The sequence below is a fragment of the Perna viridis genome, chromosome 3 (genome assembly GCF_037379345.1).
Source record: "Perna viridis isolate PV_CMFRI_1.1 ecotype Kerala chromosome 3, ASM3737934v1, whole genome shotgun sequence".
Taxonomy (NCBI): Eukaryota; Metazoa; Mollusca; class Bivalvia; order Mytilida; family Mytilidae; genus Perna; species Perna viridis.
The window spans coordinates 7713263-7728728 of NC_142447.1; the positions used below are offsets into that span (position 1 = coordinate 7713263).

Below are 15466 nucleotides of genomic sequence, written 5' to 3' on the forward strand. Positions count from 1 at the left end.
AAAAATTGTTTGAGGTATATGTACATGTATGATTCTGTTGTACTGGTATGAAATGTAGCTTGTGGATGCACTTCAACATTATATACTCATTTACAGCGAACCGCTCGTGTTATTTTAAGGTGTGCTAATACACGACGAAAACAACGATAGGAGATACATCTTTGGTCTTCGAGCTGGGTACGGACACACCATACCGACTAGTGAGCCTCTGATTTTGGACATCAAATAATGTACAATTATTGACAGCTTTATTTATACAAACATGTAATTATGTTCGATAAACAACGAAGTATTTAGCATTAGCGGTAGATTGCATCTAAACAGAACAACATGAATAAAATAAATTTCTACTACATGTACATGCACAGAAAGGAGGAAGCAACGCTGACCAGCATTTATGCGGTGCAGTTGTGTTTTGTTTTGTTCTGCTGCTTATGCTTCGAACCATTTTGAGAGCAAGTATTGTTCTTCTTTCATGCAAGCTTTTACAAAGGGTTGTTTATGTAAAATACATGAATCCAATAAATTATCATTGGAGTCAAACGACAAAAGGCATATTAAGAACACAGGAAAAGTTGCAACATATGTTTTCATATGGAACATATGTTTATGACCTATATGGAAATGTATGTTTTGTGCGTATAAAATCACATGGAAACAACGTTTTTCTAAATATATGAAAGCCATTACATTTTCAAAACGAAGTCCCGTGGAAGACATATATTTATCTACATTTTTCCTTAATTATTTGTTAGTCTTTTTCGTGTTTTTCGTGCGTTTTTCATGATGGTCCTAAACATATGAAAAACATATGAGAAACATATGATTTCAGATGTTTTCAAAACATACAAGTCATGCATGAAAAACATACTTTGCAATTTTTCCTATGTACATGTAAATGCTTCCATGTATCTAGACGTCTTATCCAAATGAATTTTATCCAACCACTTGATTAAAATTTACCCGTGCATTAACCATTTAATGTTTTTCATCATGTTCTTACCCTTCTTGACCATTTAGAGTATAACCAGCCAACAGCACATTGTCCCATCTCACAGGACTTCTTAGAGTGGGGTTTGGGTCCGGTGCATTCCGAATCTGATGTGTTGTGTCCATTTATGTGCTGACAGAATATTTCTCTCTTCTGTTTCCCACGTCCACAATTGACAGAACACTGAAAAATTGACATGAAAATTGAATTGTACTGTGTCTGATATTCTACTGTTTTGTTGATAAATTCATCTTTTTTTTAAAATCTACTTGTAAAAGATGGGTTTTTTTGGAAGTGTTAGCGTTAGCGCTGTGGATAAATGTATATAGCTACAGGTGAGATCGGTTCTAATCTCTAAAAAACTGTCCAAGAACTGTAAGAATCTATCTAACAATTCTATAACAAATTTAGAACAGTTCTCAGACAGTTCTAGAGCCAGCTCTTATGACAGTTTTAGCAGAGCCGGCTCTACTAGTAGTACTGTTCTCGTAGAGCCCGAAGAGCTGGCTCTATTAATAGAACTTTTGGTACAGCCGGTTCTGCTAGTAGAACTTTCATAATAGCTGGCTCTAGAACTTTTCTATGACACTTTTAGAACTGTTCTAGATTTCTGACAGTTCCCCTGAGAGATAAGAACTGTCCTAGAGCCGGTTCTTCTGACAGTTCCCCTGAGAGATTAGAACTGTCCTAGAGCTGGCTCTTCTGACATTACCCCTGAGAGATTAGAACTGTCCTAGAGCCAGTTCTTCTGGTAGTTCCCCTGAGAGATTAGAACTGTCCCGGAGCCGGTTCTTCTGGTAGTTCCCCTGAGAGATTATAACTGTCCTAGAGCCGGTTCTTCTGGTAGTTCCCTGAGAGGTTAGAACTGTCCTAGAGCCGGTTCTTCTGGTAGTTCTCTGAGAGGTTAGATAGAGCCGGCTCTTCTGGTAGTTCCCCTGGGAGATTAGAACTGTCCTAGATTTGGCTCTTCTGACAGTTCCCCTGAGAGATTAGAACTGTCCTAGATTTGGCTCTTCTGACAGTTCCCCTGAGAGATTAGAACATTTAGCCAGTGAAAAGCAGTGTTCAGGCAATATAAATTGTGTTGCTAGAGTTACAGAATTTAATGGTTTAGGGGTTTGTGTTGCTGTTGTACAAGGAAAAAAAAGATTTGAATTTTTTCGCAATTTCTTTTTGGAGTTCACATTATATCATATTCCTCTGCTATACCATATATCCTATTTTACTTCACATATTTTCCCATTGTAGTTCCGTGGATAACTACTTATTGTCAGAATGATAATAACCTCACTCCAGTTGCCATGGCTCCATTCTGCACATGGTTTAGGACTACAACTTCGGGCAGACTCTGGTCTCGTTCTCATGTCGCATCTATTTGTCGGTACTTCCGGGTGGAGGTCTGCGTCTATCAGCTGTTTGCAGAGAACATGTCTTGTCTGCATGCCTTGTCCACAACTAACACTACAGTCTGACCAATTACCAGAATCCCAACTGAAAACAGTTACATTTATTAAAGAATAAGAACAATGTTTCAATCATCATACAATTTACTCCCACGCGTATAATTAAATAATAACATGATAATTTGATGTCTTTCCGATATGTTATTCTTCAGAAAGCATTTTCATTCAGTCAGTAATATATTTAACAGCAATATGTAGGTATAAAGTACATGTAACAGTATGACTCATATTTCTCTCAAAACTTTTCGGCTTCAAGTAAGATACAGTTAATATGATCATGCGCTGGTTTTTATTGTGTTCCTTCATGTTAATTGACAAGTGTTGTACCTCAGTTTCTACAGAAATAATGTCGTACTGGAAATGCATGTACTGGAAGCAGAAGAAGTACAAATACCGGGAACATATATACATGTACATAGTATTACACGTACGTGTATTTTGAAAGTTCAGCTTGTTAACCAAAACTTCATGTACATGTACACTATACCATAAATATATAGGAAAAGGCATAATGTCCTGACAATACAAAAGATGATTATTGTCCAGTAAATACATGTTTGTTTGTTGGGGTTTAACGTCCGAGCAGCAATATTTCAGCTATATTCAGACAATGAACATGAAATGAAAAAAAAGGATGGGACACAAGGACAATAGGGTCGACAAACTTTGATGGCCACTGCTAAAAGGAGGGATGGGTAAAGTCGGGCAATTTAGCCTCCTGTGACGGAGCGCTATGGTTCCTACTCCTATCGAATACCACAGCAGGGTTCTTTAACGTGCGAGGAACGTGGCATCTTTCCCAACACGGTGCACCACTATGGTTTGCGGTCAGGTTTTCCGTATTATAGCCTGACAACCCCAGCATGCAACACGCCAGGGGTACCCCATTCCACCACCTGGGGCACACATCTCAGTTGCTCTGTGGGCAGAGCGCCTAGCCCCCGGCTATGTTTCTGAGCACTATTTAGTCGCCTTATACGACAAGCTTAGCGCTGCTGCAGGCCTATTCTTTTAACATCCGGACCTGCACGGGGCAGTAAATACATGTACGACCCATGTAATTGCATGCATGTATATGTGTAAGGCTAGTTTACCCAATATAATCAGTGAAGGCACGAAGCTCCCGATAAATTGACTACAAATGCAATACACCTTAACATCGTACTAGACTACTTACTTTGGAGGACATATATTCTTATTACATTTTAGCACCTGTGTCTCCGGCTTAAGTCTTGGATCACAGTTGGAGTCCGTTACCATGACATTGGTGTCTTTCTTCAAGCAGATAATTTTTGTATCTTGCAGTCCTGAAAAATGTAGACTATAAATGCAGTACTTCCCAAAGTTATCATATGGTTTGTGATCACTCCGGTCATTGCAGTATATTGTGTTCTTATTCCGCATCGATATAAGCATCTGAATTCGAATTACCTTAATATATCATCATGCAAAGGCAATCGACAATTATGAACTAGACATTGCCCACATTGACCATAACATGACTAATACCCCCGCAGCCGGTAGGACCCTGTACATATGCGGACAAGTGGACACACGATTCAGATTGGACAACATTTTTATGGTGGATAGACTAAAGTTCTGGGAAAATCACACACAATTAACATTGATATATTAACACAATTAGCTCCCATTTACACAATCTATATTCTTTGACAATATACAATACAATGACAGAATATGACTGCAAATTTTCTTTAAACATAAATTCCTGAAAAAATGCTCATCTCAATATGGTTAATTAACACGCCATTAAGTTTCATAAAAATTCTGCAAGCTGTTTGAGGGTGAGAAGCGGACAACACTTGAGACAAAGTTTTGATGAAAAAGGCTTACCTCTAACAGCTGTGATCTCTACAATTTGTCCCAAAACATAAATTATTGACAAAATAGTAATTTAACACTGAAATAGTAATTTCATTTCAATCCAGCAAGTCGTTAAGGAGGAGCTGCGGACAACGCATCAGACTGTTTTGCTGAAAAATTGCCTAAGTTCATCAGCCGTTATTTCAACAATTTTAGTCCATAACTTTCTGACAGTATGCTCATTATCATGCGGTTATATTACATTCTACAAAGTTTAATAGAAATGCTGCAAAACACTAAGAAAATAGTTTGGACAGACAGACGGACACATAGGTCCAAAACTCTGTACACCCCAAACTTTCTTTGCAAGGAGTATGAGTAACATTTTAATCATCCTTTAATTTTGCGTGTGCTTTCATTCGGTTTCTAAATGTTTCTGTCTCCCATATTTATCTTAAGTCTTCGGACAGTGAGGTCAATAATATAATTTGCTCTTTTTACCATGGTTTTGCACACTAAAAGATCCAAAACAAGGGATCAACCACTGAAACCATCTACCCCTTTTGGATCCGCCGCTGGTTTGTCGTTTTTGACATTCGTTTTTACTATTGTTCAAGGAATTGTACATTTGTACATGTACACGTATCTTTCGATTTCAATGTGACCTTTTAAGTATTCCAAACGCTAGTTCATTATGCATTATGTTTATTATATTTACATAATAAATATATCACTAGTGTAGTATTCGGTACCATTTTGATTTATCCTTGTTGCATTTATCGGATAGTGTAAAGTGCCAAAAAGTCCGAGACGCTACGAAGAGGACAAATTCAAACTATGCCATGCTATTTCTAAAGAAGCTTCTATCTAAAGTACATAAAAATAGATATTAGATATCAGTTTAACACGGTGCACTTCATATCATCAATCAAAAGGACTGAAACATTCCAAACGGGTCCCTGATAACGAGTTTAGCATTATGAAATAGGACCTATCTTATACTGTTGTGCCATCCTAAGAAATTGATCCTATTGAGTGAAGTCATTAGTTTTTGATAAAAAATATATTAAATTTACCAAATAATTTATGTGCATATCAGCATGTTATTGAATATGGCATATCGATAGGATGTGGAATGTGGCTAAACGGAAAAGCAATTTAAACTTCTCAATAGACCAAGAAATCTATTAGTCCCACCCTGGGTTTAAATCGTGTTCTTGATCGGAATACTGCAGTTTAAAGGGTACTTGTTTTTAGAAATATTGTCCCTGCTAAACGCACCGTTCATTTTGTTTACTAAGATACTCTGTACCTTTTAGTAACTGAAAAATATAATTATGATAGAATTAACTTCGTCATTGAAAAAGAAAATATTTTGTTAATATTTAAAATATTTGCAAATGTTTATTGAGCTATTTTAGGCCAGTTAACTTCAATAGCAATCTGCTTTTTTTGAGTTTGTTTTATTCTCTTATTGTTTTAAGTAGTACTCCAGCTAAGTATCATGCAAATTCTGTAATATGTGATACACCTCAAAAAAGGATGCACATTTTTATTTAAGTTATTGTTGTTATTAAGTTGCTTTATAGGTTTATGACAGAGAACTCACGGGAACCAAGATTCTAACGGAAAGAGTGTAATCCAGGGACAAAGACCACACATTGAAAACAGATAATCACAACAAAGAATATAAAGTAACTAAAATAATACATACAAAGTAACAAATGTAAATGAGCAACACGGACTCCATTAAAAACTGGGAGCAAGGAGCAGGTGCACTGGTAGGGTAAGCGTCATCTGGTTTTCTAGAAATTATCAAATATGTATTATCATTCATTCTAATCTGCCTGCTCCTAGAAGTTAATTTAGATTGAAAATCCAATAGTTTCTATTGTATTTTAGTGTCATTTACAGGGCTATCTCCCTTAATTTTAAATTCTACAGTACATTCTATATAATTTTTATATCGTATGAACAACGAAAAGCCACACGCAATTGTCTGTTTACTTAAGCATTTTAAATAAAATGTAAAAAATATAAATGTGCAGGCTTTCCAGCCATGTATCACATATTGCATGATTCTTAGCTGTATGTTTTCACATGTATATATCCAAAATAGACGTAGTTTTTGAGAGAAATGGTTCTTATTCCGAACTGAAACTTAAGGCTCTAATACTGACGCTCATTTGAAAGTATCATGCACGTATTATTTATCAGAAACATTGTGCAGCTTTTTTCTTCTGTAACAAATTGAATGTTTTAGTCATACAATATACATGTATATTTATTCCATATAAAACTGCATTTCTGAATCAATCGAAAAAAATCCACGCAGAATATAAGCAAACCGTTCTTCTTCAAGTACATGGAAAATAACAAGGAACGACTTCAACGTTGCGAGTGAAAATGTGCAACGTACAGCATATACGTGTACATGTAAGTCTTTAAATTATTTTATACTCAAAATAAATGGTACTAGAGCAAAGACACATGCGAATATAAACATTGAAATTAAGTCGGTTTATCTTGGTTCTTTTTCAATGTACATGTATTATGTTTTAAACATTAAGTATGCTAAGTCATTAAAAACGCCCTTTCATCTAATTTTCAAAAAGTGCAATTACAGGATAGTCGACAATAGTCAATTGTTGAATTAAAGATAAAATTTTTACAATTCTGTTTATCATAAATGAATTTTCTTTGAATGCAGAAACATTTATAAAACTCTCAAGGGGTAAGTCGCTCTTGGTGCCATTACATCACCTCGTAGTTCAAACAGCTTAAAGATTGATAAAAATCTCCCCAAATTGCACTTTTTGTAAATTGGTGAATAGCTTTGTAATGCGTAATTCATACTTCAGACGAAAGGGGGAGACATGAAAAACGTTAACATTGACAAAATACATGCATTTCCCATGTAAAAGAAATAAAACATTTAGAACAAAACCTTGATTAGATAAAATAAAACATTCATTTTACGCTTTTAACAAATGGCCCTAGTCCCTTTTAGTACGACTTTCAGTGGAAATCAAAGCAATTATTTAAAATTGTTTGGATTTTATTTGCCGTAGTGTCTGCATGTCTTTCTTTGTACCTCGATTGATTATTGATGATACCTTTTACAAATTACTAATATCGCTTGAAATTAAGTAACTGTTTTTTCAGTAAACCGCCAATAACTCGTTGTAGTTCTGTGAAACACAAACCCGTAAAATTTCATTATGCAAACGTAGGATTAATGAGCATGCAATAAAATACTGAAGCGCGTACAATTAAGACACGTCAAATCCAAGTACATGTATATGGCCAGAATGTGAAAACTGGAAACAAAGACGCACAATGTACTGAATGCAATAGATTACATACACACATAAAAACTGAAGATAAGGAAAACGTTGCTGTAACACAAAAAACGAAAGATAATACTATAAAGAGAATGGATTTGGTGAATATTTCAAAGGGACAACAGTCCTACCGGGATGAAAAATGTCAGCTCAAGGCCACCCATGGGCCTTCAATGAACATCGAGAAAACCCACAGCACAGGGCGGGCTGCAGTTGGCCTCAAACCAATATTATACACATGTACATGTACCGCAAAATATATGCAGTTGCCCCTATATATTCTAGCAACATAAAAGTAAACTGAAAGTGAAAAATAAACAATATATACTGCACAGAGGCCGGAAATTCTTGACTTGGGACTGGTGCAAAAAATGCGAGAAAGAATAATAAAGGGAAGCAAGATTTTAGCGGAAATCAAAAGAATGTAATCCGAGGACAAAGACCAGACATGGAAAACAGACAAATGCAATAAAGAACATACAATAACCAAAATAATACATACAATGTAACAAAAGCAAATGAACAACTCGTACTCCACTAAAAAACTGGGAGCATGGACCAGGTGCAATCCTGCTTCTAGCAAGATAACCACCGAAGATTAAGAAAGAGGAAGAAAATCTATTATGCCAAATGTTGTTCATTCGCCATTATATAGAAACAGTCATGATAAGCTAGGACATAGTGACGACCGTAGAACTAACTTTCCAATCGAAAGCTCCGGAATTCGGTTAACGAAAAGGAACATGATACTTATAGCAGAGGAAACCGAAGTTAAAGAAGAGATCGACAATAAAAATCAAAGAACACAGAAAACCCGAAAGAAAATGGAGAGAAATCCTAAAGAAACGGTTCAAAACTTGTACAAAATGGTCATCATGGTTCTGATGGACAGAGTTCTAAACTTAAACATGTACATGTACTTAAATGTAAGTTTTATAATATATTTACTACGTTTTTGCTTACAATATTTGGCAGCAGTCACGCACTCGAAGGTTGAGGTACATGTAGTTTCAACTTAACAAGATACAAATGCAGGTTGGTCATTGACCAGCTTATTTTGGTTCGGCTTTGACTGGTACAAATGTATGTGTTTAGACAGGTTGTGAGGACATTAATTTCACGATAGCAAAAGACAAATCAAACTTGAATGAAAAAGTAGTGTTGAATCACGTGTAGCAATATTCCTCTGTGGATGACTTACATAATTGTACATGTAATGGAATTTAGTAAAAAAAAAGAACTAAGTGCCTTTCTATTATGACGTGCCTCGTTTCAACTTTCTCCTTAGTATATCATTGCAATATTCCACGACGACTCGACTGATCTGCATACAAAACAAAGATTTTAAGCAGACCTAAGGCAAACGCCTGACGAACAGACGCATGGGCACAAAAATACATGTATTGTGTTGATGTATACAAAAAGCACAAAATCAGTGTATATTGCCTTACCTCCACCACATGTTCTAGAACACTCTGTGAACCCAGAAATTCTCCAGAAATAATTCCTACTGTCTGGAATGTTATTGGCTATTACCAATGGAGGCTTATTGACAGTTCCTCCTCCAAGAGGAACACCACCAAAGTTTCCCACAGGTACACTGTTAATATTCCTTCCGTCAGCAGTCTTAGAAAGCGGAATTCCTTGGCTGTAAACAGGATATCCATTATTTCTTGAAGACTCAGAAACTTTTTGCCCATAGTCACCTTTTGCAGCTTGTTTGTATACTCCTAGTTGATTTGAATATGAGTATCGACTGCTACTTCCTTTCTGGTAACTCTGATCAACAGGTGTCTGTTGCAGGGCACTAGTTTGTAAAGTACTATCCATCGCTGGTATCTTTGTATTGTCTTTCACATTTGTGCTTGGTCTATTCTGGTATGATGGATTTCTTAGTCTTGTATTTTGATATCTATTATGATTCGTTTGTCTGTTAAGCACATTTGGATTTGTTATCATATGAACGTTTCGCTGAGAATGTGAACTTTGATTTGGAGTACGGCGTAAGCCCATAGTCCGAGCTGGCTGTCGTAAGTTTGGAATCATATTCCTCATAAAGTAGTCAGTTAAATTATTTGGAACAGTAAACTGATACGTAATTCCAGTGTTTACTTGATAAAACAAAAGCTGAAAAAAAACAAAATGAATTATCTTTACTGCATGTAGTGCAATTCTATATGTGAAAGTACGGGTATGTCCCACAACAGACATACCGGTATACATGTATGCTTATCTTGAGCAATTCTCGCTTTCAATCTGATCCGGTCAAAGTTGAAAGGTTGCTTCCGTAATGTTCGTAAACTGTCCCTGTCGTATTCAGAAATTTCTAGAGACTGTCAATGTAGAAACCAGGCAGTTCCTATAATATCCTATTGTGTTGCAAGCTCAGAATGACGGATTTCTAATTTTCTAAGCTGCCGTATTAATTCAAGAGTTACAAATGTATGATGTCTCACTTACAGCATGATTACTAAAATACATTGCACCAGTTTGGACTGGTTTTGATAAATAAAAAAACCTTATTCGCGACAGCAATGCCTTAGTACATTAAAACTGACTGTACGCCGCGTCTGTCGTGGGAACATAATACGTGTTAAATTTTGTTCCGTTGGATTTGAATGATTCTTGCACAAATACAAACTTGGATGACGAGAAAGGATTCAGATTCTACGGGAATTTAATGTCAATATTTTGAATGTCAGGGTCTCCGCAGCTAATATAGCAATAGTACACAACAAGTATTGTCCGCCTCAGAACTTCGAGACTAGACGGTAAAGGTCAGTTATGCCATTTCAACAACTGCAAGAGGGCAGATTTTGGTTTCATTTTTTATACATGCATGTACATGTACATTGTATATCATAATCAGACTTGATTTCAAATATTGTGTGCATAGTTTGAAACTGAATCTAAAGAAGAGGTTCTTCGACTTAATACGAGAAAATAAATCATTACATTCTGAGCAAACTGGTTTCTTCAGAATATGCAATAAAATAGATCTACGATTACCACACGACAACGTCTAATAACCTTCTATAGTGGTAACTTAATTTAAAAGATTTATTCGCGTATGAAAAATATATGATATACTAACCCTGGACTTTTCAGCTAGCCGTAAAGACGTTTTGATATTTTTATGTGTTATGATGTCACTCTTGTCACTCGTGTTGTCAATTTAAAACAAGCCTCCAGCAGAGATTTCACAGAATTACATACATACCTTGAATGTTTGCTATAAACATACAAGTCAATTCGCTATTCAACAGGTTTTAAAGTTGCAGTTCTTTGTTACATGTATTTGCCATAGTTAAACTTAACGGATTAAATTTTGTGTATTGACAATTCTGTAAATTAAGATTTTACGTATCATTAACTATTTCTGAAGCAATATATTATTCGAGTCGAGGATAATTATTAGTCTTCTACGAACACTGATCCTCTTGGTCTCGACCAATGAACAGTTATACAAACCCTTCTACAGTGTGAAAAATATTAGTATGTTGGAAGCGTGTATTCGAATGAAAACTATCCAAACACTAATACCAATAGCCGCATTATTGTGCATATGACTTTTATATATTGTGCATATGACTTTATATATATATATATATATATATATATATATATATATATATATATATATATATATATATATGGAAATTGAATGTTTTCATTATTTGATATGTGTATCATTCCTTAAACTATTGTATCGTACCTCTAAATCGATAGATTTTGTTGTTGGCCCTATCGCTTTGATGCACTGTGATCTACATCCGGGCTCTCGTTTGTTTCTATAGTAGTTAAATGTCGTTCCTGCTTCATTAAAAGCATGACCTCTACTTAGTCTGTAGTTGCCATTGAAAATATAGTCACCATTAGTAACTTTCAAAGCTGTAATGAAGACAAAATTATTATAAATAATATTATAAATAATACAAATGTAAAGGAAACTCACCCACAAAATCACACAGGTTGTTTTTTTTTTTTTTTTTTTTTTTTTTTTTTTTTTTTTTTTTTAAATGTGAAAACAAGTCAACAATGAAAACCCTTTACTAGATAGATTCCAGAATAAATCGACAACCTGCCTTACGTGTAAATGAAATTAAATAAAAAGCTTCGCCGCCGAGCGCAGCATGATACGACCGCCGTGGTCGAACCCTGAACAGTTGAGGTAAGTGTGGACACAATACAAGTTTTTGACACACATAAGCATAGGGGCTTACAGTTCATTATAGATCCAACAACTGGTTTGGATACAATATAGCACAAAACTTGAATTGTTCTTTTCAAAATCAGACCAAAACATAAAAAGTCGATCTTTTTGGGGTGTGGCCCATTTGACCCCTTATGATTCGAAAACCTTAAAGACATCTGAAATCTTACTGAAAAATACAGGCAGGGATTTTCATAAGGAATTTTTTTTAGGTGTGGCACTTACATTGTAATGTCTTTACCCCCAAAATCAATCTAATTCTGACCATAGTGGTATTGATATGAATATTGTGGAACAGTATCATAGACATTCATAATCTTTTACTGGAGTTACATAGTTGAATTCTATAAAAATACTGTATTTGTTTTAGACCCCTTTGTTTGCCCATAATTCATAACGGTTGAGGGTATAACCCCTAAAATCAAAACCAACCTTTCCTTTATGGTTTGCAACCTATATATTTATGAAGATCAACCAACAAATTCTCAAGTTATCGTATAAAAACCAAGTGTTTACGGACGACGACAGCGCCAAACCAAAATATACGACCGCATTTTTTTTTTTTTTTTTTTTTTTGCGGTCGTATAAATAACGACCTGTTTATACAGAAACCGGAACAAAGTTATAACCTGTCTAAACTCTATATGTAGTCATACTGATAAACTGTCTATAAATCAGAAACCTGAATGAACGACAATTTGCCTAATCAGAAGCATGGAATAACCGACAACCTGCGCAATAATAAACTTAAAAAGCGACAACCTGTCTAATCAGAAGCATGACATAGCCGACAACCTGTCCAATTAGACGCCTGAAATAAACCAAAACATGACTAATCAGAAATATGGAAAAACTGACAATTTGTCTTAATTGAACCCCAAACCCCACCCCCACCCCCATCCCCCCAAAAATACAAAACAAAACAAAACAACAATCACCTGCAGGTCAGAAACTTGGAAAAACCAACAACCTGTCTTATCATAAACGTGGAAGAATTGACAACCTGACAAATCTGAAATTCGAGATAACCGACAATCTGTCCAATCAAAAACGTGGAAGAATCGACAACCTGACTAATCTGAAATTCGAGATAACCGACAACCTGTCTAATCAGAAACTTGGAAGAACTGGCGTGAAGAACCAACGATCCTTTGAGTCGGAATCGGGATTTAAACTATTAATAACTTACAGGACAATGTAAATTAAAATATGTGAATAAACAGCAACTTGTCTGTTCAGAAACCAGTCCTTCATGTAATTAAGCCCTCGGTATTTAAAAACAAAAAAAACTTTTCTAGGCCAAGCAATCTTTGAAGTGCCTACATGTTAAAGTCCATCTTATTGTGAATCAACCCTATATGAACCAAACACAAGTAAAAAATAAAATCAGAACAACGGTTTAAGGAAGTAGACCTAGGGTAATGGACATAACTCATGAAGTCAGTGATATGTTTGTATCATATTCAATTTCATCAAGGGCTATTAAGCTTTCATTTGACACAGAATGAAATTAATCTAAGTTACTTTGATGCTTACATGACATTGATGTTAAATGCTGAATTCAAACGTTCCGATGATTTGTAAGGGTTGTGTCCCATACCCTAGATCTACCTCCTGAACTAATAAATATATTTCACTGAATATAATGTTGTAATCGAAAGAATTTAATATAGAGACAAGGACATGGAGATTGTTGATTGTACATGTACATGTATGGATTCTTTGTCTACTGTTGATGTCACATAGTGACATGTACGTATGACAATCCATTCTACTTGTATTAGTCACTTATCAGAAGCAATTGGGTTTGAATACTCTTGTAAGAGCTCGATTCCATAAACCTGTTGCCATAGCAACTAATTTAAAAACTGGCAATACACTGGAATAAAGATGACCAAAACTAATCAAGATGATCAATTAAGCATACATGCGAACGGTTTGACATCAATTCTCTTATTTGTTTAAAAATGGTGTTTCAATTGCAAACGTAACTTCGGGGCTTTCTCGTGCAAATGTACCAATATTAGATTTTGTTGAATGTTAAAGTATAATTATTTACGAAATTGTCACATTTGTATGGCGGATTTGTAGTTAACGAGGTGAACTAATTGATTTCACAGTGACATGATATTTACGACTTTGTTATGCAATTTATGGTCTTCTATAATTAAAAAAAAATCCACGAACTATTAACAGTACATATCGCTCTAAGCACTATGTGAATCTGCGATCCAATATCTGCTGGTGAGGAACATTCGCACCCGCCGTTTTTCCTTTTTTTTGTTGTCAGTTTGTTAGTTTGTTTGTCTTTGTTATTGTTTTTGTTTTTTTCTTTGGTTATTTTCTTTTTTTTTTTTTTGGGGGGGGGGCTTAATGTTTTCCCTTTACCCCCCCCCCCCCTTTTACCCTAAGGAAAAAATAGCTCAATTCAGTATGTTAGAATATCCCGTCGGTTGTCTATTATTCAATTCATAGACAATCGAAAACATCGTTAATCAATACGAATGATTGATGTAACTGAAAATCTGACAGAATCAGAAGTCTGAAGTTACTAGTATAATTATTTCAGCTTCACAAACTTGTAGATATTCAAATGAACAAAATTGAATAATTCTAATTATTTCAAAGTTTGCTGTAAACATGTACATACATTTCATAACGCCAATTTAACGTTTACACGCACTTCAGAGTCTATATGAATTTGTTTTCGTCCGCGGTGAAAACTCAGTTTGTATAACTTCATCATATGTAGAGTGTAATGGCCTAATTATACGATTACATTACCCATATTAGTGATAGTAATATAAACATCAAAATTTTTCATACACTCGCCTCCTTAATTGAAAACATTTAGTACATATCTCGCTAACAACTTCGCTGATATGCTATTTTAATAGATAAAGTACTAATCTAAACAAATGAAATGGACACCTTATGGTACGGCCACCGAAAGATTGACTCCATATGGTCACTCTCCGCTTTGAAAGTGTAATGAAAACATTGATGAAGTAACGAAAAATTGGTTTTAAAGGACGATGCTATCAGATAACCTTTGTCCTCCATTTGGTCAGTTATTTCATTTCCATTTATTTGAACATTAGACTACATCCGTATGATAACAGAAATAAGTCGAGAAATACTTGGCTAGGTCACAGAGACTTGACTGGGGATTAGAGGTGGATAATATTATTAGGCATACATTGAAACATACTAGTAACTCAGGTGACAAACCTGAATTACAAGTTCATGTAGTTCGAAGACCTAGGATAAAGACAATTGCATGTATACTCTCTTCCTGTGTAATTTAACCCCCCTCAAAACGTCCCCTCCCCCACATAAGAAAAAACTTTCCAAATTACATTCAAGTTAATCATGTACATGTACATGTCCCTTTTTGATTATATAAGTACTGAAATTCATTTCCTTCAAATTTAAATACAATGTAATTTGCTTTCAAGACACTTTTATTCTCGAAAAAGAATCTGGTCACCCGTTCGATCATGCAAACCACATTATCATCTATGAGAACAATTTCATGTAATGTAAGACTGTAGCTTTGACTCAACGAGTAACGGTACCACATGCACAATGTAATATTCATCTCTTACATGTATGCTCTGATTTTACGAGA

The 15466-nt window shown here is 35.2% G+C and overlaps 1 protein-coding gene across 5 annotated transcripts in view; it reads right to left on the reverse strand.

The window, feature by feature from the left end:
- LOC148620856 (thrombospondin type-1 domain-containing protein 4-like) overlaps positions 1–15466 on the reverse strand; it is an 82869-nt gene that overhangs the window by 8582 nt on the left and 58821 nt on the right. For all 5 annotated transcript variants that reach the window (XM_088574694.1, XM_088574695.1, XM_088574696.1 and 2 more), the window contains 5 exons: positions 11338–11513; positions 9074–9749; positions 3632–3761; positions 2278–2482; positions 1004–1174 (listed from right to left, as the gene is read on the reverse strand). In XM_088574694.1, coding sequence (XP_088430820.1) covers positions 1004–1174; positions 2278–2482; positions 3632–3761; positions 9074–9749; positions 11338–11513 — 1358 coding nt within the window. The remainder of the gene's footprint in view (positions 1–1003; positions 1175–2277; positions 2483–3631; positions 3762–9073; positions 9750–11337; positions 11514–15466) is intronic.